The sequence below is a fragment of the Bufo bufo genome, chromosome 3 (genome assembly GCF_905171765.1).
Source record: "Bufo bufo chromosome 3, aBufBuf1.1, whole genome shotgun sequence".
In the NCBI taxonomy this organism is placed as follows: Eukaryota; Metazoa; Chordata; class Amphibia; order Anura; family Bufonidae; genus Bufo; species Bufo bufo.
This window is the reverse complement of record NC_053391.1, coordinates 38,861,091-38,874,330: the sequence shown is the minus strand read 5'-3', so window position 1 is coordinate 38,874,330 and position 13,240 is coordinate 38,861,091. Positions and strand designations below refer to the sequence as shown.

At 45.4% G+C, this 13,240-nt stretch overlaps 1 protein-coding gene across 4 annotated transcripts in view; it reads left to right on the top strand.

Annotated features, from left to right (window-relative positions):
* TTC3 (tetratricopeptide repeat domain 3) overlaps nucleotides 1-13,240 on the top strand; it is a 174,330-nt gene that overhangs the window by 81,933 nt on the left and 79,157 nt on the right. For all 4 annotated transcript variants that reach the window (XM_040423100.1, XM_040423102.1, XM_040423104.1 and 1 more), the window contains 5 exons: nucleotides 4,961-5,015; nucleotides 5,100-5,157; nucleotides 6,403-6,457; nucleotides 11,144-11,281; nucleotides 11,574-11,654. In XM_040423100.1, the coding sequence (XP_040279034.1) occupies nucleotides 4,961-5,015; nucleotides 5,100-5,157; nucleotides 6,403-6,457; nucleotides 11,144-11,281; nucleotides 11,574-11,654 (387 nt within the window). The remainder of the gene's footprint in view (nucleotides 1-4,960; nucleotides 5,016-5,099; nucleotides 5,158-6,402; nucleotides 6,458-11,143; nucleotides 11,282-11,573; nucleotides 11,655-13,240) is intronic.

The following is a 13,240-nucleotide window of genomic DNA, read 5'->3' as shown; positions in this document are numbered from 1 at the left end:
CACAAGTGACCCCATTTTGGAAAGACATCCCAAGGTATTCGCTGATGGGCATAGTGAGTTCATGGAAGTTTTTATTTTTTGTCACAAGTTAGTGGAATATGAGACTTTGTAAGAAGAAAAAAAAAATCATCATTTTCCGCTAACTTGTGACAAAAAATTAAAAGTTCTATGAACTCACTATGCCCATCAGCGAATACCTTAGGGTGTCTACTTTCCGAAATGGGGTCATTTGTGGGGTGTTTGTACTGTCTGGGCATTGTAGAACCTCAGGAAACATGACAGGTGCTCAGAAAGTCAGAGCTGCTTCAAAAAGCGGAAATTCACATTTTTGTACCATAGTTTGTAAACGCTATAACTTTTACCCAAACCATTTTTTTTTTACCCAAACATTTTTTTTTATCAAAGACATGTAGAACAATAAATTTAGAGCAAAATTTATATATGGATCTCGTTTTTTTTGCAAAATTTTACAACTGAAAGTGAAAAATGTAATTTTTTTGCAAAACAATCGTTAAATTTCGATTAATAACAAAAAAAGTAATAATGTCAGCAGCAATGAAATACCACCAAATGAAAGCTCTATTAGTGAGAAGAAAAGGAGGTAAAATTCATTTGGGTGGTAAGTTGCATGACCGAGCAATAAACGGTGAAAGTAGTGTAGGTCAGAAGTGTAAAAAGTGGCCTGGTCTTTCAGGGTGTTTAAGCACTGGGGGCTGAGGTGGTTAAGGGTGTATTACACAGTCCGATGTTGCAGATGAATGTCAGGAGGGAAGCAATCGTCTGCTTGGTAGCGGAGGAGACTGCTCTGCTATTACATGCAGCGATCTTCTCCACAGCATGCCTTCGCTCGTCCTCATGCTGTGTAGTGGTTTGCCGGCTGCAGATTGTGATTAGACACCACGATCTGCCGCCTGCAAACAATCAATTTTTTTTTTTTTAACATGTCAAAAGATTTGGTTTGTCGGATAAACGAGCGTTTGCTTGTTCATTGGTCAATCAGCGGCAGTATTATACTGCAAGATGATCGGTAACGAATGTTCATGTGCTGAAAAATCGGCAGGTGTGATACAGGCTTTAAGGAATGTACCCCTCAGACTTCTTGGGTTCATCGCATTCATGAACTTGATATCTGTTAGGGAACAATAGAACTCTCACACTCCTCCTTATCTATAATCGCTCCAACAATTTACTGTTTGTTTCCTCCTCCTCCTCCTCCTCCATACTGATCTGCTTCACGTCCCTTGTCTCATCTACCTCATTATTACTGTTTATTGTATAAATATGTGTATCTCCAGATGCAAATATATGTTTTGCCTTTAAGGCCCAGATGAGCAGCGTCCTTAAGGGTTAATTAAGTGTCCTATAAATCTTGTCCTGAGCCAAGAGGGAATTGTCTGACTCTTGGCGCCTTGATAGAGGTCTGGGATGTTCTTGTATAGTATCCCTTGTAAGTCATCCGGTCGGAAGTGTTGACATATTTGCAACTTTTATCGGAGCCGCATTGAGGAAGAGGAGCCCTCCGGTTAACAGAAGCCGCTAGTAATATCAATAATGTGCTGTAGAAGTTTCTTCTTGGTAAGGAGGGGTATAAAACCAGGCACCGCTCGCTTCTTTCCTGCTTTGTGGAGTGAACCTGCGCCGCCGTGCCTGCACCCGCCTCTGCCTTAGCAATAAATCGCTTTTGGCTCCAGATGAAGACTCGTCCACATCCAACAACCCGGCGTGTTGTGGCTACTGAGGAGCCCTGTGATAAGCTCCCTCTGGCAGCTGCGCCCATCGTAAGCAATGATTTGTATTTCTGAAAGGGACTTTTTAGAGAGCGCACCATGCTGAGGAGAGCTTGCCTGTGGCTGCTGGTGGTGCTACTGGAGCTACTTCTGTTACTGGAGAGAAGGGTGGCCGCCAACATCTGCAGGGTACATGTTCTGACTCTTATTCTTTCTTGTGTTGTGTGATCTTGGAGGTCCGAGAACTGCCATTTGTGTGATAGGTGAGGATACCCCCACTTATCAGATATGTATGTGGGTATGCTGCAAGTGTTTATGGTAGGAAGCCTTGGTGACTGCTTGATTCCTCTGTTATTACACTGTATATTCCATAGTGCTCATCCGTTAAGTACGCTTTTATTATTTCTCAACTTAAAGGGCATCTGTCAGCAGATTTGTCCCTACGACACTGGCTGACCTGTTACATGTCCGCTTGGCAGCTGAAGGCATCTGTGTTGGTCCCATGTCCATATGTGCCCGCATTGCTGAGAAAAATGAAGTTTTAATATATGCAAATGAGCCTCTAGGAGCAACGGGGGCGTTGCCGTTACACCTAGAGACTCTGCTGTCTCTCCAACTGCCACGCCCTCTGCACTTTGGTTGAAGGGACCAGGCAGTGTAAATGTGATCGCCCCTGGTCCTGTCAATCAAAGTGCAGCGGGCAGTTGCCGAGAGATTAGAGCCTGTAGGAGTAATGGTAACACCCATCTGGACCTTTTATTGTAAACAGCTGGTAATTATTTCATAAACATCTACTAGGAAGAATAGAGGAATGGGACAACATAGAGTCAAGAATAGATGCCCCTGAGTTATTACATGAGGAATGCATGTAGTTAATGAACCAGACGTGTCAGGAGAGGTGACTAGTCCGTGTGTAACAGGGTTAATGTTCTCGTATGTAATGTATATACAGGAATATAACTACCTACTGTGAGTTGATTATACAGATTAAGGCCATATTCACACGACCATATTTTTGGTCCACACCCATATATCTGTTCCATAGCCCTGCAAAAAAGATGGCGCATGTCCTATTTTTGTCTCTTTTGCAGGAAAGAATAGGCATGGTTACATTGGGTCTGCAAAAAACGTATGCAGCACAGATGGCATCTGAATTTTTTGAAGGCAGCAAAATCTGTATGGTCGTGTGTGTGTGTGAGCCCTGATTCTGTATGTATGGCTGCATCTGTATTGGCATGAGGGCTGGAGAGCGCCGACTGCCATCATGTATGGTGCGGTGACACACTGGACCAACACCAGATGTCATAGCGTGCGACGCCATTAGCTGCTTTGGCCGTTCCCATCTGGTATTTGAGGAGGGAACATTGACCAGCCTTCGGTATGTCCAGGACATTCTGGAACCAGTCCTACTGCCTTTTCTGACCCACTTAGGAGACATGGTGTTCCAACGAGTTACTGCCCGCGCTGCACAATGTGCTCTACAGGGTCTCCAGCAGCTCCCCTGACCAACTCGATCACCAGATCTCTCCCCATTGAGAAGGTCTGGGCCTGGATGGAGCGATGGATCTCCTGTGCACCGCAGGCAGAAAAGCCACCTTGGCTGAACTATAGGGCCTGGAATGACGTACCACAGGATGTCCAGCCTCTAGAGCGTCAGTCTGTATGGCAGTGAGGGGACATGCCACCCAACATTAATGTGACCCTGCGCCAACTTATACCGTCCTGCGGAACCCCAAATAAAGGGGGCACCACCTTGGTTGTGTGATCACTTGGTCAGCAGTTTATACCATGTCAATCTCAGTAGTGTACATATCAAATATAATTTATTGCCGGAATGTGTATGCATTTAGCATTTGTATTTTTTTAATTATCGTTTTGTCTTAAAGAGGACCTTTCACCGATTCTTACCCTATGAACTAACTATACAGACATGTAGAGCGGCGCCCGGGGATCTCACTGCACTTACTATTATCCCCGGGCGCCGCTCCGTTCTCCCGCTATGCCCTCCGGTATCTCCGCTCACTAAGTTATAGTAGGCGGAGATACCAGTCCCTAAGTTATGGTAGGCGGAGTCTGCCCTAGCGCTGGCCAATTGCAGCGCAGAGCTCACAGCCTGGGAGGTTATTTTCTCCCAGGCTGTGAGCTCTGCAATGCGATTGGCCAGCGCTAGGGCAGACTCCGCCTACCATAACTTAGGGAACGGAGATACCGTAGGGCATAGCAGGAGAACGGAGCGGCGCCCGGGGATAATAGTAAGTGCAGGGAGATCCCCGGGCGCCGCTCTACATGGCTGTATACTTAGTTCATAGGGTAAGAATCGGTGAAAGGTCCTCTTTAAAGGCTATGTACACCTTCAGAGGCAATTTTTGTTTGATTGCATTTTACTTATTTTTGGCAAAAATCATAAGTTCAATTGGTCTTTATTAAACAATATTGTGCCGTTCTGTCACAAAGGGTTTACTGTTTTTCTCACTGTTGTTCCGGTCATCTAATAAACCTCCTCTCTAAGAGGTCATAAACACTTATTTAAAGGAGTTTTGACATCTCAGTCAATGGGGGTATATCGCTAGGATATGCCTCCATTGTATGATAGCTGCGGGTCCCACCTCTGGGACCTGCACCTTCAACGAGAACGGAGCGGGGAAATGAACGGAGGGTGCACTGCGCATGCTCAGCCGCCCTCCATTTATTTCTATGGGGCTGCCGAAAATAGGTGAGCGCTGGCTTGGCTATTTCCGTCTGCCCCATAAAAATGAATGGGAGCAGGGGCCGCGGTGGTGGACGGACCCCGGGAAACCGTTCTTCTTGTAGGTGCAGGGCCCAGAGGTGGGACCCGCACCGATCAGACAATGAGGGCATATCCTAGCGATATGCCCCCATTGTATGTGATGGGAAAACCCCTTTAAGCCATATTCTTATCCGTAATATAAGAACTGAGCTATAATGAGTGTTTATAAGGTCAGAGAGCAGAGATAAGGAGCCCGTCAGCTCCCCAAACTGATGGAAAAGACAGAAAATCCACAGGCTTCTACTACAGCATCTCAGCTCTGTACACAATAAAGGGTTCCATATTTTTAATAAAGACCAATTGAAACTTTTTTTTTTTAAGCTGAAAATGAGTACAATACAATAATAAAATAAAAAATTTCCCCCAAAGTTGAACATAGCCTTTAAGCACATTGCTCGCTGTTACTGTAGCAGAAATGTAACGATGATTGTTTGACTTCACTTAGGAGTCCACCGCCGAATGTAGCGCAGAAACCAAAGAATGTACAGAAAATGTAACCGGTAAGAGAAGTCCCAAGGACCATCGTCCTACACACAGGAATCTCTGTGACGCGCACACCAATGACTTGTTTGCATTACTTGCAGCTCAACAACCTAAGAAGGGAAAATTGAAGGGAAAAGGGAACGATTCTGAGAAATTAAGGTGAATTTCTTGATGTTTCGTATTGCATTGAATTACTAAATCAACACTATAACAAAGCATGCAATTGTGAAGTAACAGTAACCCCTCTACAGTTGAGCAGTGTTGCCTGTGTAAACAAAAAAATGATGCTGATCGGCCATGTAGCATTTACTAAGTAGGCCCACCGGTACATAAGCATTAGTGTGGTATTGCTCATTGACGATAAATGAAAAACCTTATTCAGTTTTTTTTTTTTTAACCTGCTTCACTTTTAATTGCTTGTTGGAGGGTTCTTTTGCACTGTTTGTGTCTGGACTGTGCGACAGGAAAGCTCCCGGGATATATATGTCATACCATATCCATAGTCCCCGAATCATCTGTTAGTCCGGTTTACATTGGTATTCCTTTTTTTATTTTGTTTTTGCTCTATAGAATAACACATTCCACCACACCGTTCTGTACAGAGCTGTCCTGTAACAAAAAGGTGTACCTCACAGGAGCCTATGGGTGGAGATGTACTTGGGGAAATCCTCATACGTAGTGTGAATAAACCTTAAAGGGGTTATCCAGGAACGGTTAATGATGACCTATCCTCAAGATCGGTCATCATTATCAGATCAGCGGGTGTCCAAGTCCAAGCACCCCTGAAGATCAGCCGCCGCATTCACCAGAGCTCTGCGGAGCGCCGTCTGCTCACAGCAGTTTTCCAAGCACAGTGCCGTACGTCGTATAGTGACAGTGCTTGATAGTGCAGCTCAGCCCCATTCACTTCAATGGGGCTGAGCTGCAAACTAGGCCATGTGACCGATGTTTGGTGATGTCACATGGCCTAGGAAGAGTACCCAACCTCTTCTAACAGCTGATCAGCGGGGGTCCTGGGTGTCGAATCTGATATTGAGTAATTACTGGATAACCCCTTAGGGTCCATTCACACGTCCGTGGTGTGTTGCGGACCCGCAAATTGCAGATCCGCAACACACTCGGCCGGCACCCGCTATAGAAATGCCTATTCTTGTCCGCAGCTGCGGACAAGAGGACATGTTCTATCTTTTGCGGAGCTGCGGACCAGAAGTTCGGGGCCGAAACCCGGAAGTCCGGGGCCGCGCTCCGCAAATGCGGAAGCGGAGAGCACATAGTGTGCTCTCCGCTTCACGTCCGGGCCCATAGAGAATGAACGGGTGCGGACCCTTTTGCGGCCGTGTGAATGGACCACTCACTACAAAGTTTTTTTTTGCACGTTCTAATACTTTTCAATTTTTAATTCAGGGTTTCAAGTCTGAATACTGAAACCCAAAGGACTCCGTCTCCTGGTCCTTCACAGGTGAGGAAATAACTGAAATATTACAACTAAATATTCACAAGTTTTCTATACTGTCTATTTGTAGGAGATGCTCTGGAAATTAGTTTTCAGCCTAGTAGTGAACGTGGAATATGGATGTCACACGGACCAAACACAGATAAACCACTGACCTTTTTGTCACGGATGTCATCACAGACATGGATGTGTGAATGAGGCCTAATAGATTATCAGTAAAACACTGACAGGCAATAATACAGGCTTACACATTTGGGTGCCAATTAGGCCCAAGAGACCAAGGACAGAGACCAAGCCAGGCAACTGCACCGAAATCTCGCTTTGCACTGTATTCTTACTACTGCGCATGTGATAAAAAGCAATTAAATGACGCATGTGCAGTAGGCCATTTTGCATCTGTGGGTAGAGGGGCACTGGGCTGAGTGTGCACTGAAATGCGAGCAAACACACATGCGTAAGAACACAGGTGAGATTTCACAAGGAGGGACAGGCCAGAGAGAGGAGTGGAGCTTGTGTGCAGCAAGAGCAACAGTGCCACCCATGAGTCCTCATTTACATGTTTTAGAGAAAAGGAAAAAAAATAGTTTTTTTCTCAAATATGGTTTTACGGATCGAGAATCAGGTGAGCACTCCCTGTTGTGGACTGGGCTTTGTTTCATAGAGAGGTCACTGATGACCGACTCCCTTTAAAGGGGTTCTCCCATGACTAATATGAAAAATGAAAATCAGACATCATACAGTACATAATGACCTCTTTCTAACAAAGCTAGAACCAGCCCTGTACCTCACATGGATCCAGAGATCTCCACATTCACTGCTCTGCTAGATTTATATCGAGCTGACAGCTCAAGGGGAGTGTCTTCTCTGCTGCAGCTCAGGGGGCGTGTCTCAGCTCTGCCTATCACAGCTCAGGAGGCAGTTGAAGGATGAAACTGAGCATGTGCGACCTTCTCAGTGGTCAGGACAAAGAAATAAGAAATTAAGTGGCGCTATACAGATACGTGTTATTGAATAACTCAGTAGCTATACAAATTTTTTAATTACATGCAATTACAAAAGTATTTGCGTGGGACAACCCGTTTAATAAAAGCTAGTCAATGAGATATGTGAGCCTCAAAATGTTGGGGATGAAAAATATAACCCTGCATGCAAAAATCAAGCCCTCGTGAAGCTACATTGACAGAAAAATAAAGTCCTGAATCTCTGCATCCTGAAGGCCAAACTAAGGCCTCTTTCACACGGGCAAGAATTCTGAGCGGGTTGAACGCATTGCACCCGCACTGAATCCGGACCCATTCACCTCAGTGGGGTTGTTTAGATGAGGTGATTTTCACACATCACTTGTGTGTTGCGTGAAAATCGCAGCATGTTCTATATTCTGTGTTTTTCACGCAACGCAGGCCCCATAGAAATGAATGGATCTGTGTGAAAATCGCAAGCAAGTGCGGATGCGGTGCGATTTTCATGCATGGTTGCTAGGAGATGATGTAAGTAAATTGATAATTCTATTTACTGTATTATTTTCCCTTATTCATGGTTAAAATTAGAAAATAATAGCATTCTTAATACAGAATGCTTACTAAAATGTGGCTTTAGGGGTTAAAAAAAAATATATATGTAACTCACCTCATCCACTTGATCGCACAGCCAGGCTTATCTTCTTCTTGCAGGACCTGGCTGGAAAAGGACCTTTGGTTACGTCATCGCGCTCATCACGTGGTGAGCGCGATGACGTCAGAGCAGGTCCTGCTGAATGAAGATAGAAGAACCTTCTATCTTCATTCAGCAGGACCTGCGCTGACGTGAGCGTGATGAGGTCACCGAAGGTCCTTTTCCAGCCAGGTCCTGAAAGAAGACGAGCCCGGCTGCGCCATCAAGTGGATGAGGTGAGTTACATTTATTTTTTATTTATTTTTAACCCCTAAATCCACATTTTAGTAAGCATTCTGTATTAAGAATGCTATTATATTCCATTATTACACCTCCACAGCCCCGATCTGCAAAACATCGCCTCTACGAAGGGGCGATGTTTTGCAGATCGGGGTTTTGGAGGTGTTATAATGAAAAATAATAAAATATACAGAACACCGATCCCAAAACCGAACTTCAGTGAAGAATTCCGGGTCTGGGTACCACAGTCAGTTTTTTATCACGCGTGTGCTAAACGCATTGCACCCGCGCGATAAAAACTGAACATCTCAACGCAATCGCAGTCAAAACTGACTGCAATTGCATACCTACTCGCGCAATTTTCCTGCGACGCACCCGCATCCTATCCGGCCCTCACACGCGACGCCCGTATGAAAGAGGCCTTAGGGTTAAGAAATTTCTGTAATATAAGCAAATAATGTGGAACCTTGAATGGGGCTGTCACTACTTCACTGATAGCAGCAGTGGAAACAATAGTCTTCTCTCTCCTTGTAAACATGTTTATTATTTGCCCTTATCATTGGGGGACACAGATGATGACCTTGGGTTTAGCTACAGACTCTAAACATGGTGTTACACTGGTTGGAAAAACGAATCTTTCTTAGGCCTCTTTCACACAACCGTATGGCTTTTTCAGTATTTTGCGGTCCGTTTTTAATGGATTCGTTCCGTTTTTTTGTTTCCGTTGTGTGATTGCAAACAAACATAACATTTTTAATCAATAATGTAATTTACAGTAATGTGTTAACAGTATACACATGGGCAAAGTGGGCATGGATCCGCAAAAAACAGATGACATAAGGATGCATTCCGTATTTTTTGCGGACCCATTGACTTCAATTTCTTTGCGGGCAATAATAGGACAAGTTCCATCTTTCAGCAGAACGGATATACAGAAATACGGAAACGGAATGCATAGAGTACATTCAGTTATTTTTTTCTTTTTTTTTTTCTTTTGCGGAACCATTGAAATGAATGGTTCCACAAACGGAATCCACAAAATGGAAACTGAAATGGAAAAAAATAACGTTCGTGTGCAAGAGGCCTTCAAAGGGGTTCACAAAAAATATCTTGCTCTATGGCTTATGTGGATAGATTATCACGGGCTGGCAAAACTAAGACTTAAGGGGAACCTGTCACCGGGATTTTGTGTATAGAGCTGAGGACATGGGTTACTAGATGGCCCCTAGCATATCCGCAATATCCAGTCCCCATAGCTCTGTGTGCTTTTATTGTGTAAAAAAACGATTTGATACATATGCAAATTAACCTGAGATGAGTCCTGTCCCCGACTCATCTCGCGTACAGGACTCATCTCAGGTTAATTTGTATATGTATCAAATCAGTTTTTTTTTACACGATAAAAGCACACAGAGCTATGGGGTCTGGGTATTGCGGATGTGCTAGCGGCCATCTAGCCATGTCCTCAGCTCTATACACAAAATCCCGGTGACAGGTTCCCTTTAACAACTCGTAATCTGCATATGTCCTTCCAGAAAGTTGTCGGAACGTCCTTATTTCAGTCCAGAATCTGGGGTGTGGGGTATACAATAGACAAATCTATGCTGTTGGGCTGCTCCGCTAATGAAGGCCAATGTGGGAAGGAATAATTTTTTCTTTCTACATTGGGTGCTGCAAGGGATAGGGGGGCAGGTTTGGGTGTTTTATTTGACTCGTGGTTTATTGCCATTTTTCCATGTAGCTTATGCATGACGTCATTACAGCACTATGACCAAACTCTATAAAAAAAAAGTGCTGTTAGGGCTCTTTCACATGAGCATGTCCCTTGAGGTAATCGCGCTCCGGGTGAGGGAGGGATTGTGCGGTCTGGACTACACAAACGCCCCGCGGTGTCCTGATTGACAATTCTGTGCGCCTCTCCCTGGCCTTTCTGTAATGGAATCGTACGTGACAGCTTTATGTCAGTATGGTTCTGTTACAGAAAGGTCAGGCAGAGGCGCACAGCATTGTCAATCAGGACACTGCGGGGCGTTTATGTAGTCCAGACCGCACAATCCCTCCCTCAACCGGAGCGTGATTTCCACAAGGGACACGCTCCTGTGAAAGAGCCCTAACACTGCCAGATTATAGTGTTCCTAAGAGCGTTCGTTCCCTATAATCTGCACATGTAAAGGTACGGAAGATCGCCAGATGACCAAGCGACATGCTCATTTGTGAAGCATTAGTTGATGCAGACGAGTAAATGATCGTTTCTGGGCAGCAGTTTTGCATTTTTAATTACTAGCTGTAACGGTTAAGACCTCATGCGCACACACGTATTTTCTTTCCATGTACGTTCCAGTTTTTTTTGCGGAACCATTAATTTCAGTGGGTACGCAAAAAAAACCCGGAAGTTACTCCGTGTGCATTCCGTTTCCGTATTTCCGTCCTGCAAAAGAGAATAAAACATGTCCTTTTATTGTCCGCATTACAGACAAAGATAGGACTGTTCTATTAATGGCCAGCTGTTCCGTTCCCCAAATTACGGAATGCACACGGATGTCATCCGTATTTTTTGTGAATCAGTTTTTTCTGGACCGCAAAATACGGTCATGTGCATGAGACCTAATTCCAGTTTTCTTTGCTTCTCATACTGGGGAAGGGGTACACCACCACCAGGTACATGGAGCAAACACTTTTAGCGGCAGCAGCTCCAGCCAAGGTCATTATCTGTCACCCCCCCCCCTCAATGAATGGGGAAAGAAAGTGACTTTACAATGAATAACAACAATGCAATTCTTAACATGGCAGTCTGACTTGCAGATTGATTTAGCCACGGTCCAGGATACGGTGAAGTCCCTTGTGCGTGAAGCTTATGAAGCACTGAATGATAAGCGCTGTCGCAATGCGGAGGGAATATTTTCTAAGCTCCTGGACATGCTGGAGAAATGTGACCTCCAGGTAAATTATCGTAAATGAGCAGGCGACACCTTATCTAACTGAAGATCAGTTGTTGATCGACTAAAAAATAAATGCAAGTTTGGCCGCCTGTTCCCCTAGTGATCGGCTTACTTATACTGGGGAAGCTGGCAAATGGTTCTCCTGCAGAGGAGCTGGGGTATTCCGTGCCGACTATCGGTCAGAAATCTATCACATCGATCATCTAATTGGCCTTATCACTTCTATCTAATACAGTATGTTGTTGCTACATTGACCTCCGAGGTAGTAATTGTCTCTCTCTTCTCTACTCCAGAGCTTAAATCTGACAAAGCTAGATTATCTAGTACTCCAGTATGGACATGCGGTTGCACTGCTCGGTATTGGACAATGTGTGGTAAGCATTAAAGTGACTTTGGCTGCGGCAATAAAGAATATTATGGTTTTGTTAACCATCGTTGTTTGGGCACGCCTTTACCCATCTTACTGTTGCTGTACCCCCTTAAAGGGGTTGTCTCACTTCAGTAAGTGGCATTTATCATGTAGAGAAAGTTAATACAAGCCACTTACTAATGTATTATTAATCATATTTCTTCCTTTGCTGGCTGGATACATTTTTATATCACACTATACACTGCTCATTTCTATGGTTAGACCACCCTACAATGCAGCAGTGGTGGTCGTGCTTGCGCAATATAGGAAAAAGCACTAGCGTATGTGCGCTCCCATGGTCCCGGCTACCAGAGAGGCTGACTCTTTTTCCTATAGTGTCCAAGCACGGCTTCCACTGATGGATTACAGGGTGGTCTGTAACCATGGAAACGAGCAGTGTATAATGTGATGGAGAAATAAATCCAGACAGCAAATGAGGCAGTGTGGACAATCACAATGCATTAGTAAGTGGCTTGTATTAACTTTCTCTACATGATAAATTCCACTTATTGAAATGAGACAACCCCATTAAAGTTGCAAGTACTAGCCAGGTGGATGTACGACTACCACTCTGTTCAACTAAGGCCTCATGCACATGACCGTTTTTTTTGTCATTCACCTCAATGGGGCCGCAAAAGATGCGGACAGCACTGTGTGCTGTCTGCATCCATTGCACCGTTCCGTGGCCCCGCAAAAAAATAAAATAGCATGTCCTATTCTTGTCTGTTTTGCGGACAAGAATAGGCATTTCTACAATGGGCCTTCTGTTCCAGCTTCCGTTTTTTTGCGGATCCGCGGTTTGCGGACCGCAAAAAACGGCACAGTCGTGTGCATGAGTAACTGATGTCAACATGTCTTTCTTGATAGAAAAGGTGAATATCGGTAGTCCGATTAGCATGGATCAACTACAGTGACCTCCATGCTGCAGCTAAGGGGGGCGAGTCCATTCTGCTGCAGCTAAGGGGGGCGAGTCCATTCTGCTGCAGCTAAGGGGGGCGAGTCCATTCTGCTGCAGCTAAGGGGGGCGAGTCCATTCTGCTGCAGCTAAGGGGGGCGAGTCCATTCTGCTGCAGCTAAGGGGGGGGCGAGTCCATTCTGCTGCAGCTAAGGGGGGGCGAGTCCATTCTGCTGCAGCTAAGGGGGGGCGAGTCCATTCTGCTGCAGCTAAGGGGGGGCGAGTCCATTCTGCTGCAGCTAAGGGGGGGCGAGTCCATTCTGCTGCAGCTAAGGGGGGGCGAGTCCATTCTGCTGCAGCTAAGGGGGGGCGAGTCCATTCTGCTGCAGCTAAGGGGGGGCGAGTCCATTCTGCTGCAGCTAAGGGGGGGCGAGTCCATTCTGCTGCAGCTAAGGGGGGGCGAGTCCATTCTGCTGCAGCTAAGGGGGGGCGAGTCCATTCTGCTGCAGCTAAGGGGGGGCGAGTCCATTCTGCTGCAGCTAAGGGGGGGCGAGTCCATTCTGCTGCAGCTAAGGGGGGGCGAGTCCATTCTGCTGCAGCTAAGGGGGGCCGAGTCCATTCTGCTGCAGCTAAGGGGGGGCGAGTCCATTCTGCTG